The following is a 12110-nucleotide window of genomic DNA, read 5'->3' on the forward strand; positions in this document are numbered from 1 at the left end:
TCTGCATTGTATAATGATGGAAGAGGTAAAAACTGTTGGACATTGGGTACAAACTGTTCAGCTCCCTCTGCTTTGATCCATGCCTGTGCACAGGGACTGGCAATGGGACTACAAAGTGACTGATAGTACATTGTCTGCATCACTCTCCAGTGCTGTGCTGGAGCCTCCTGTTCAAACACGTTATCTCTCCCAACTTGTTTGCAAAGCATAGAGTTTAGCAATGGTAATAAATTGGTACCATTTCTGCAGGGGCACAGAATCATTATATGTCATCATCAGGGTGATGTACATCCACGTACAAAAACATGTTGAACCCTATCTCATGTTAGCTGTAAATAATATGATCTGTTGCTTACTAACAAACCCCGGCCTTCAAACCTTTTAACATCATCTGTTATTTCTCACACCTGGTATCTTGAATTTTGACACAGTTTGGCAGTAAAGGGGAGATCTCTAGTCGCTGTGTTTCAGCAGTAAGAGAAGTTCTCTGTGGAAGAGCTAACACATTGAAGGGTCTGGAAGAAATTTGCAAGGCCACAGCAGGTCTCACTTAGCCAGCACCTGTAACAGAAAAATTAATAATCTTGCTTTTGTCCACCACAGAAAGATTCTGTTAAGCAAAGATTTGTGTATTGCCAACAGTTGATGAGGAGAATTATGAAAAGTAGTATGAGCCAGAATTACTAGAAGTATAGGGAGACATGGGCTATTCTTTTTAGAAGGGCATTTAATTCCTTTTTTCCACCTTGCTTATTTTATCTCTCACACTTTATTTTCTTTTTCTTCCAGAGAAATAAAAAAAACCCATTTTAATATAAATTGTAATTATTGCTCGGTCACAGCAACTTTTAAGGTAACTTACAGGTACAGCAGAGAAGTAAAAACACATCAAATGACTTTGAATGGTATTTCAACACTCTGATTAAACCAGCATTTTATTTTAAAAAATGTATTTATTTCATTTTAATTTCCATTTTTTATTTCCTTTGAAAGTGATTTACCTTTTGCAAGCCATTTGGGTGAAACATTGAAGTTAGAATTGAGTTATTTATGTTTACTAGAGGCATCTTCAGTTTCTGTATCTCTTACACCCTTACAACACATTTTGCATTTTCAGCCTTTTCAGTTGAATTCAGGGAGAAATAAAAAACAGGAAAAAAAATCTCCAAAACACTTTCTTTTCTTATGGAGTCCAAATTTGTCCAGCCTATAACCCTGCACACTCAGGAGTTGATTTGTGGTGGAAAACAACTGAGACCCCGCTGCAAGTGGTCCTGGGATTTCGTGATCTTTCAAGATTATAGACTAATCATTACAGCAGACGCAACCCAAAAACTCAAAATGCAAGTCAGATCACAGAGTAACATCTAGCAGGACAAAAGCGATAAAACCCTAAAGCCCATTCGTGGATTTTAGGTCCTGTTTTTATTTTGACTAGGCTTTTTCAGAATTGTGGCAGAGCTGTAATTGGCCTTATATCATTATAACAGCAAACACAGCCATGAGAGTTTTAAAATATATGACAGCCGGAACATTTTCCTCCCTCACAAAAAGGTAGGCTGTAATACTGCAGTGCACTGGAGACCAGTCTGGGAGCAGTGGCAGTCCCAGATCTCCTGCCACACTACCTGGCTATAAACTATTCAGGACTATGAAATGCTGATAGTATTTTTTAAGACAAACTTGAACTAAATAGACAATGACAGGCAGTTAGCAGTATTCATCTAGGAAACAGAACTCCCCATGAAACTTGTAGAGCAGGGAAACAAGTCTTGAATGTTTGCTGTTGTTTTTAAGTATACATATGATGAAAGAAACTGGAAAAAAGTTAGATACAGCACATCTGAGAATGTTAATCTCACATGTACAACCTGTTCAGAGCTTGCAGTCACTTGAGTAGTATTCAACTGTAGTTGTGTTTCTTTCCTGAAAATAATGTTGCACAGAAGTGGTTCAAAGCACTCGCTGTTGCAGCAGCAGCCCAGCAGACTTGTCCCGGAGCGTGTAACTCAGAGCGGGAGCATGTGAGCAGCCACCCACTGCCAGACTTGTTAATGGGCTTGATGGAAGGAAACACACACCACAGCTAATGCAGGCAATGGCCGTTTCTCAGTCGGATCCGTTTGCCTTTCGGGTAGGATTTTTTTGCTAAGTGTGTTTTGGAGGAGGTGTGGGAGGAGGGGGAGATGCGGCTGCGGCATGTTCAATGCAAAGCAGTTGGCTGTGATAGGCTGAGGGGACGTGGGTACTGTGCCTATATATGCTGGCAACGGCATCCTTAGCGCTGTATAGCTGTCACAGAGAGCAAAGAAAGACAGTGAGAAAGACAGAGGAGAAGGAACCACCTTACCAACTTGCTGTAAGTAACATTCTTTGTCCTTAAAGCTTTGTGTAGGTACATTTGGATTAATGCAACAATTGCTTACGTAGAGTGGGTGCTCAGCTCATAAACAGCTAGCCTGTGTTATTTTAGGGATAATCCGGGATGCTCAAAAAGCATTTCTTTTTAACCTAAGCTTGCACAATGTAGTGTGCGCATCTCATTTTGTGTTTGCTTGCTTTTACATGTGATGTATGTCAGCTATAACTGTTTATGTACATTAATGCAGAATCCCATTTATCCAAAAGTTTATATCTTGCCTTTCCAAGTGCAACAGTTCTGAACAACTCAGCAGACCTTGAGAAATAATCTGCCAAATACTTTGAATAATAAAATTTTCAAGATAAATTCAGTGCATGACTTTTTAATGTAAGGTTTTCCTCAGAAATAACCCTTTCCAATCCCTATAGTAGGACTTCAGAAAGGAAAATTACTAAGCTGCAGACTGTGCCAGTGACACAATAAATAAAACCAGAAAGTTATAACTGGAAAATGGAAATTTCAAATGAAACGTAGTCTGTAACACATATACCTAATTTGTGCAAAGGAAGAAGTACGGAGTAGATACAGTTCCTTTTTAGTCATGCTGAATCCTACAATCATTATTCAGGCAATACTCCTATTGCCAATAGTAGAAGTTTAGCTTAGCAGTAGCAACAGCTGCAAAAACCTTCAGCTGAGCTCAGTAACAGAAAGTCCTCCTGGCTTTAGGAGCATCAGTGTAGCACCACAAGCCTTTAAAATATATTCTGTAGCATCAGTTGGCAGATTAGTAAGTGCACTTGTCTCATTTATTCAAAAGATACACAGTTACTACTTTTTTTGAGCCAATGCAGCTATTAGTTTAAGGTGCTATTAATGTGAGTATGCATTTTTTCCTTTCTGTATTTAATAATAGGAGCTGCTAAAAGATTTCATTATATTATCTGTTTTTTATTTTACTTTGAACTGGAGAACAGGCACTCAAAATCATAATAAGTTGAATATACCTCTCTTCACTTGTTCTCTTTTCCTCTTTTTTCCTCGTTTTTTTCTCTTTTTCTTCTTCATAGCAAATTTCCCTAGAGTTTTAGCTATCTTTTACATTTATATTTAGTTAATACAAAAGATAGATTCTAAAATTATAGCCAATACTTTTAAACAGAAATAATGAATAGGCTGAGTGTCGTCTATGTAATATTATACCTATACATGTATTTAATACTTAATTGTACATAAACTGCTCATTTGTATGGTTCAGTTTCAAATAAAGTAGAAAATGGTTCACAAATGAACGTTATACTGAGAATACAATCTAAAAACTACTGACGGTTTTTAGTAACTTCACTAAAATATGATGTTGCCATATTGTAATTTCAGTACACTGAGGAAGAAAGGTAGTTTAAGCAAAGCAGCAAAAGATATGTCGACTTTAGGTTGTGTAGCGTACTTGTCCTGTGACAAATTCCAGCAAAATTAAAGAGCAAAGGGTTTATATATGAAGGGGGGGTGGGGGTGGAATAAAAGATACATTGGTATAACTTAGTTTAACATGATTGTTCTTGTTTTTTACCTGAAGTTAAGAGCAAGACTCAGTCTTCTCCAGTAAAGTAGGACTTGATCTGAAGAAGTATGCGGTGGTGACAATATTCATTGATTCTTGCTGGGAACAAAAGTACTCAGACATAATATATGCTTGGAAAAAATGTATTTTATCAATCAGAGTGAGGCTGTCATGAATACAGACTGTGCTTAAAAAGCGGTAGAGGTTGATAATTAGGTAGGGTGCCTCCTGAGAAGCTGTGCTCTCCTCACTTGGGTTTCAGCTGACAGATGTTGAATATGCTGAAATTCATCCTGGGAGCAGTGGGATCCCTGAAAGCGTGAAACCTTTGTCACATTTTGTGGGCCTTCAGGAAAATAGACCACTATTAAATACCTTAGAGGGAGGCTCAGTTTCTCTGAAATTTCCATTTAGTTTTGGAAGCTTGGAATGCATTATTTTGCAGTTTAAGTCCCTTTGACTTCAGTGGATATTTTGAGTATGCACAGATTGTAACACTCAGCCCTTTAGAAAATATGGATGCTCTCAAACAGTCTTTTCATTTTAGACCCTAAGGGCTGAGTTATCTCAGTTATTTTGCTTCTGAGAAAATCATATTCTATATTTTCAAAACATACTGGCATAGAGGGAAGGTCTCTATGCACTGTGTTGTTGCATTGTGTATGTGTTGTATATGTGTGTGAGAGGTAGAAGGAAATACTCTGTACTAGAAGAGAGGTGAAGTAGTTTGCATTTTTATAATACTAACTGGTAAGCATTACAATTGTCAGGTATTCAGTCTACTGGATGTGGCTTCCATAGTAAGTAATACCTTCAAGCAGATGAAGTGAGGTCTATAATGAACAGTTGAAGAAGAGAATAAAATTAGGGATGAGAGTGTAATTGGGTCTTGTCACTCACAGAAGAACAGATATAAAATAGGAGGTGAGAAGGAAATTTTGAATGACCACTGTGTTTCTGCAAGGAGTATGCCTTCACAGTTCCCAGTGAGATATGTGTATTACAGTAGGTAAGGAATTTTCAGGCAAGGACTTTTAGGAAAGAAGAAGCATGGATACATAAAAATAGACAGATGTTTAGATAGGTTTTAATTTCTCAGTATTGTCTTTAGAGGAAAGAAGAATGAAATACTTCACTTCAGATTGAAGCAGATTGATGTCACTGGGTCAAACTGAATTGAAAGTTCATTAGAGATTAACTAGATACTAGCTTATATTAGTTTATAACACTGCAGCCACTATGGCAGATTTAGGATGGGTGGTTCATTCTCCCATTCTTTATGGTTAAGCTTCCTGGTTCAATTACTTCTCCCATGCAAAACCATGGTTTTCCCCAGTAATTTAATTTTTTATCCTGAATTTTGAGAATGCTGTTGCTACAATGATTTATGATAGAAGTAGCACAGACAAAACAATGTTAGGATGAGCCAGCAGACCTCCAGTTTTGGGGAAGAACTATAGTTAGCAAGGCAAGATAAATTAACAAATAAGATCTCAGTGATTATCTAATATGTGTATTTTGTCAAACTGAGGTGACAAATTTCAGATGCATGGTCATAGGTGGAAACCACAGAATGTGTAGCTCATGTTTAGACCTAAATTTTATTTACATAACCCAAAAGAAATTTTTCCAAACTGGTAATAATAAAAATGGCATTAAATTATATCAGCATATTATATAGGAACAAGATGATGCAAATATTACTTGGAATAGAAAGAAATTTCAAATAAAAAAAAAATCTGGGCAGTAAAAGAACAGTCACAAACTATATAACATAGTATCTATGTTGTAGTAATACGATAAAGTAAATGTATTTTTGTCTGAGTGTTTGTAAGCTGTTTTGAGCTTACACATGATGCTATTGAATTTATGCCATTTGATTTATATTTTGGGAGAAGACCCAGCAATCCATGGAAGACTATGTTAAATGATGCCCTATATTTGATTTATACAAAGTAAAGCTAAAGAGAAGTATAGTGGTAGTCTCACCTGTTCTGACATTGTACTGACAGTTCCTTGGCCCTACAGATACTGAATGAGATATAATCAGTTGAACTGAGCCATGTGTAAAAGTCTGTAGGAATAACTGTAACTCAGTGGTGAGCAACAGTACAGCTAGAAACACCAAGTCCTCAGGTTCCGAGTCAGTTCAGTCTCAGGCATGTTCCACTAATTTGGCAGTCATGAGTTAAATTCTTATTTTCACAGCTTTCATCTCTGCAACCAGAGAAAAAAATAGTTTCCCACATGTGAGTTCTTTAGTGCATACTATAGGAATGAACTCATGAATAAAGTAGCATAAAAGAAACAATGAAGCATAAGTTAAGGATTAAGTTAGAGATAGTTTGAAAAAGAAGTGAAACAGTACAATATTTAGATTTCTTGTGGCAAAAATAGCTAAACCAAAGAATTGAGCCTTGGGGTGTAATTAGATTGCTGCTACAGAGATGCATATTCAGTTCATGCTGACTTATTTAGAAAGTTTATTAGAATTCTGAACTGCAATCAAAGATGTGTTAAATGAAAATGCACGGAAGATTTGGGAGGTATTGAAGAAATGGCATCATCCTGGTTGTAAAGGAGTAGAAACAAAACTACTTGCTTAAATGCAGTCTTTCAAAGAGGAGATGACACACAAAGCTGCCCACCAGAACCCTCTGAGGACTATAATGACTACTGGTAATGCATTTCCAGCAACTTAGTAGCAAGATCTGAGAAGGGCCCTAATTCCCCTTTCAGAAAGGCATAGAGAGAGCCAAATAAACACTTACATGATGGTTAAAGAGAGTAATAGAACTCTTAACAAAACAGCAATAAGAACAGCTATTCTCCAAGGGACTGGAAGTCCCTGCTGTGCAGATCCTTGCTTTCCCAAGTGGTTGATGACCTACAGCAGCATCCTGACTTCTCAAATAGCAGCAGGAGCTGCTCCACACAAATCCCAGAACCCCTATTTGTGGCAGCAGAGATGTCTCTAGGATGATGATTATCAACGATGTCTTTCCTTTGCAATGTGAATGTTCTGATTCAAATATAATAAAGCCCAGAAGGGTCTCTTAACTCAAAATGATGTTCTCAGTTATAATTCCTTAGCACAAATAATTGTTTTCTAAGAAATTGTCTCTTAATTACCTAATATTCACATTGTGCTTAATATAATTACTTCCTTACAAAGTTGAGATCTGAAGGTATACAAACTAAGCATTCTTTACACCAGCAATAACTTTGTTTTACTGGCCAATTTTCATATTAGATCCCAAGGAACAGTATCACTCACTCAGAGTGTACAAAGACTCTTGGATGCTTTATAGGCACTGTGGTCTGAACCTTGTGTTCACTGAGCAGTCAAAATGCACAGCCACATACAGTAAAAGAGTTGGGTGGGCCAAGATGGCAGGAGCAGGCACCCTAGCAATAGAAATTTATGTTTGCACAGCACTTTGCAGGCAAATTCCAGCTCATGTCAGCTGACCTACATATCACCTTGAGTGGGCTCACTCAGTCTCTGCCTAGCTCAAAGCACAACCCAGAGCTCCAGCCTGACATCTTGGAAATAGGGACAGCCCCAGACTGAGTTTCCTCACATCTTCCTGCAAAATACAGTACAGATAACTCTAAGTGAATTCTAATTGAAACCTCAGTAAGAAATAAGGTGATAAGGTGTTGTAAATGGAACAGCATGTGCATTTACAGTGAAAGAGTAAAAAAGCTAAATCTTGAGGCCAGACAGGAGGCAAGAAGTAGATGAAATGACAGGGCAGCACAGTGGATCACTGTGATAACTGTGGTTATTATAGATTATCACAGAGACACATAGCATGCTCTTTTCTTAGACTTCTTTATAAGGCAGGAGGGAGTTGATTATATGCCACATGACAGTGCCACATCCTTGTGTCAACCAGCAGCAGTAGGGATTAAATCTGTGATTTCTGAATCTTCATTGACGTGCCTCTACTGCTCTGCTGTGCTAAAGATACGGCCTATCTGTTTTAAGCTGATCTACGTCATGACCTAGACATCAAAGACTGAACACTGTGATTTACTTCTACATAATGTCCAGCAAATACTCGAGTGAGCAGAATGCAACACTGTCTGGGGCTTGGCCTAATAATATGCAGAAATAAAAGTGTGTGTGGTCTTTTCAAAAAGGCGGTATGAGTAATCCTGTAAGTCATTTGGGTAACAGGTTTAAAACTAATAAAATTTCCTTTCAAAAGTGACCTTCTTTTTTTTTTTTTTAGGGTTTTCCTGATAAATCCTGAACTCTGATACCCATGGATGCTGCAGAGTTCCGCAAGAGAGGGAAGGAGATGGTGGACTATATTGCAGATTACCTGGAGAAGATAGATAAAAGACAGGTGTTCCCAGATGTGGAACCAGGCTATCTAAGGCCCCTCATTGCAGACTGTGCACCTCAGGATCCTGAGAGCTTTGAGGATGTCTTTAAAGACATTGAGAAGATCATTATGCCAGGGGTAAGAAAAATGAATCTGTAGTGTGATGTTGAACACTGCAGTTAAGTTTTCAAAGACTTTAAGGAAAGTGTGGTTTGAAGGCTGCGGCAGCTAGACCTTACAAACATAAGTACCCACACCGATTAGCTTGTAGAAGGCAGAAGTCTGCTTTATGTCCATAGTTAAATATCATCTAACACTTTTTACAAGTAATTTTTTCTGTTCTTGCTTGAAATAAATAATTTTTTTGCTTCATGCGAGGCTTGCTTTTGGAAATAATCCCTTTTCCTCCCTTGGATTGGTTAATGCAAGGCTTCATAACTTTCAATTTCAAAAGCAAAGCTTCATAACTTTCAATTTCATGTGATATTTTTGCTACTTGCAAAGCACAGTAAATATTTTACAAAATGGGATTTTTATTAGTCTGCTGTGCCTAAAGTGTTCCTTCAAGCTGATCTTTAAATGTTAAAATTCTCTTAGGAAATGTCTTTTTATTAAAGAGTTGACTAGAAAGGATTCTCTCCAATACTTGTTCTGTTGACTTACTCTCCTAAATGTCAACTTCTAGTACTTTTTAGATCAGTGTTGGACAGACAATGCAGAGCAAAGCATCTGTCAATTGTCCAGTTCTGAATCTTTCTTGGTTTTCCACTCATGGTATACCATTTTTATTTTAAATATATGCTTGTTTTCTAAGGCCTCTAAGTAGCTTGAAGACTGGATTATTAGAAAAGGTTAATGAGGAATCTCTCCTTTGGATCTCTGCAATAACCACTTTGGGTTGCTTCTCTGGATGTAGCTAGGTGATATGATTGCGATGTGACTGGACATGGAGCCGCCGCTCTGCAAATGTGTTCAGTCAGTGTTCTATAATACAAATTCCTTTTCATTGACCAATGTAAATATTTGATATTCAATATGACTTTATCTTGTTTCCCTTGGAGCCAACCCTGCTGTCCTTTCACAGGCAACAGTTCCACCGAATTCAGGAAATCTCTCCACTCTTCCTAAAGATTTGTTTATGAAGTCTTGAATCCAACAGAATTAAATCAGTGCAGATTAGATAAAAGAATTACATCCAACACATGCAAATACTTTCATTGCTGCTCATAGGTACAATTGCCTTCTCTTTTTCATTGTAAGAAAATACTAACCAATATTTTTTTGTCTGTGAAGTAGAACAGAAAATAGTTTGCTTTGAACACTTGAAAACATTCAATAAAATAATAAATTAAAAAAATCAGAGATGAATCACTTGAGAATAGAAAGTGAGACATTGAATTCCAATTATGTCATCAACATGTCATGTTCCCTCTTAACTAAATTGATTTTTTTTCTTGGTATTTACATTCCCTGCAAGTAAATTAACTTTTAAAAAGTGATACATTCTGAAGAAGAAATATTCTATCCAAAACTTTCCTCTGGTGTGAAATGTTAGTGTTTGTGACACAAAAAGCACAAGTACATATATTACAGTTCTTATGGTAACTCTGATTCTGCCTGCATTGTTTATGCTAAATGCTGAAGACTCACATGAGCGCAGAATCACAAAGACGTAGTATAGTAGAGGTTGGATGGCACCTCTAGAGATCATTTGGTCCACGCTCACTGCTCAAAGCAGAGTCAGTTAGAAGAGGTTGCTCAGGACCATGTCCAGCTGCCTGTTGAGTGACTTCAAGCATGGTCTTCACAATCTCTCTGTAAGTTCAACCACCTTCAGTAAAAAAGCTTTTTCTTAAGTGGAATTTTCTGTATTTCAGTTTGTACACATTTCTTCTTGTCTTGTCACTGGATACCACTGAGAAGAATCTGGCTTCATCTTCTTTACACCCTCCCATAAGGTGTTTATTACACATTAACAAGATGTCCCCTGAGTTTTCTGCAGACTGAACAATCCCAGCTCTCTCAGCCTCTCATTATATGACTGATGCTGTAAGTAATCGTCTCCATGGCCCTTCACTGGAATCACTCCAGTATGTCCATGTCTGTCTTGTACTGGAAAACCCAGAACTGGACACAACATTCCAGGTGTGGCCTCATCAGTGCTGAGTAAAAGGGAAAGATCACCTCTTTTGAGCTGCTGGCAGCATTTTCCTAATGTGGCCCAGGATGCTGTTGGCCTGGTTTGCTGCAAGGGCACATTGCTGGCTTATGTTCAGTTTGTCCACCAGGACCCCCCGGTCTATTTTTGCAGAGCTGCTTTCTAGCCAGTCAGTCCCCGGCCTGTACAGGTGCAGGGGGACTATTCTTCCCCAGGTACAGAATTTTGCATTTCTCTGTTGAAGATCATGATATTCCTGATGGTTCGTTTCTGTAGCCTGTTGAGGTCTCTTTGAATTGCAGCATGATCATACAGTGTATCAAACACTCCTCCCAGTTGTATACCATCAGCAAAACTGCTGGGGGTGTCCCATCATCCAGGTCATCAATGCAGATGTTGAACAGTACTGGCCATGGTATTCATGCCACTGATCACAACCCTATGTCTGACAGTTTAGCCCGTTTTCACTATGCTGTCCACTTATCTAGTCCATGTTTTGTCAATGTGTCAGTAAAGATGTTATTGGAGACAGTATTAAAAGTCTTAATGGTATCTTGTGCTCTCCCCTTGTCCACCACATCTCTGTGATCTGAAAGAGATCACAACGCTGTAACAGCACACAGCCTTCTAGTTCCTCTTGTTTGTTCCCCATGCGTAGAGGTGCTTCAGAGAGGCACCCACTTGTGCTGATTTCCCAAAAAAAGATACAAGAGCTTCCCCCCACAAAGCTGTCCTCTCAGCACTTCCTTATTTATGTGCATACACTTGGGGTGTGCCTGCTTTAGCCCTACCTTGTTTTCAAGATTGCTGTTGTCCTCGTTACACCCTTTGCTTGCCAACTTGGTCCACCTTGACTCTGGATTTTTCTCTCCTTCCCTTATTTTTGCTAATTTAAATCTCTCCTTCCAGGTTAGTGAGCCTGACTGCGAAGATATTTTTGCCCCAGTTATTCAGGTGGATCCCTTCTAGGAGCTGATCCTCAAGGAGGGTCCCACTAGTCTTAAAACTGGGCTTCTTCATAAAGAATAATACAACAGAGGTCATAAAAAACCCTTGTTTTGCCCATAAGCAATCAGTGGCCCATAAGTTATTCTTGTTTCTTCCATGCTGACATCTTTACTGCATTAGTTGTGTTCAGATATTTGCTACTGATGACTGAAAGTGTGAAAATGGTGTTCCTTCAGAGGAGTGAGGATCAATTAATTGTACAAAGCAATAACATAGTATCCATTGCTGTCTTTACCCTATAGGAGCATTCATAATTGGTAAAACTTTACAGAGACACCTTGTGAAATTGGATGTAGACCTTTAAAGGGTAGTCCACTAAATGATAATGACCATAATGGTGCTAAGTTCCTAACATTAACACAGAGACTGAGGGAACAACTGCTGAACTCTGATCCCCACAGCAGGAAGCCGAGGTGGAAAAGATCTGCATATAAAAAAAAATCAGTGGGAGTCACCCTTCTCTCTCAGACTTTTCTCTTGAAATTTATCTCCTCCTTTTTTAGAGCCAAAAATGATCAAGCTTAGTTGTAACTGCAAATAGCAGCACTGAAGATGCTAATTTTCCTCACATTGGACCCATTAATCTATGAACTTTCAGCTGAAGTACCTATCCTTAGTGTGCGGTAAAGGAAGACTCTTGCTTAGACTAAGCAAGATACAGAAAGACAGACACCCTTATAAGAA

General features: G+C 38.3%; 1 protein-coding gene across 2 annotated transcripts in view; it reads left to right on the plus strand.

The window, feature by feature from the left end:
• The window catches only part of DDC (dopa decarboxylase), a 76827-nt gene that overhangs the window by 15902 nt on the left and 48815 nt on the right, over window positions 1-12110 (plus strand). The window contains exons 1-2 of one of the 2 annotated variants that reach the window (XM_037379973.1): window positions 2236-2359; window positions 8165-8398. In XM_037379973.1, coding sequence (XP_037235870.1) covers window positions 8198-8398 — 201 coding nt within the window. In that variant the 5' untranslated portion in view covers window positions 2236-2359; window positions 8165-8197. Of the gene's footprint in view, window positions 1-2235; window positions 2360-8164; window positions 8399-12110 lie in introns of those variants that run through there. The other variant, XM_037379972.1, reaches the window with a different exon arrangement.

This window comes from Falco rusticolus, chromosome 3, assembly GCF_015220075.1.
Source record: "Falco rusticolus isolate bFalRus1 chromosome 3, bFalRus1.pri, whole genome shotgun sequence".
In the NCBI taxonomy this organism is placed as follows: domain Eukaryota; kingdom Metazoa; phylum Chordata; class Aves; order Falconiformes; family Falconidae; genus Falco; species Falco rusticolus.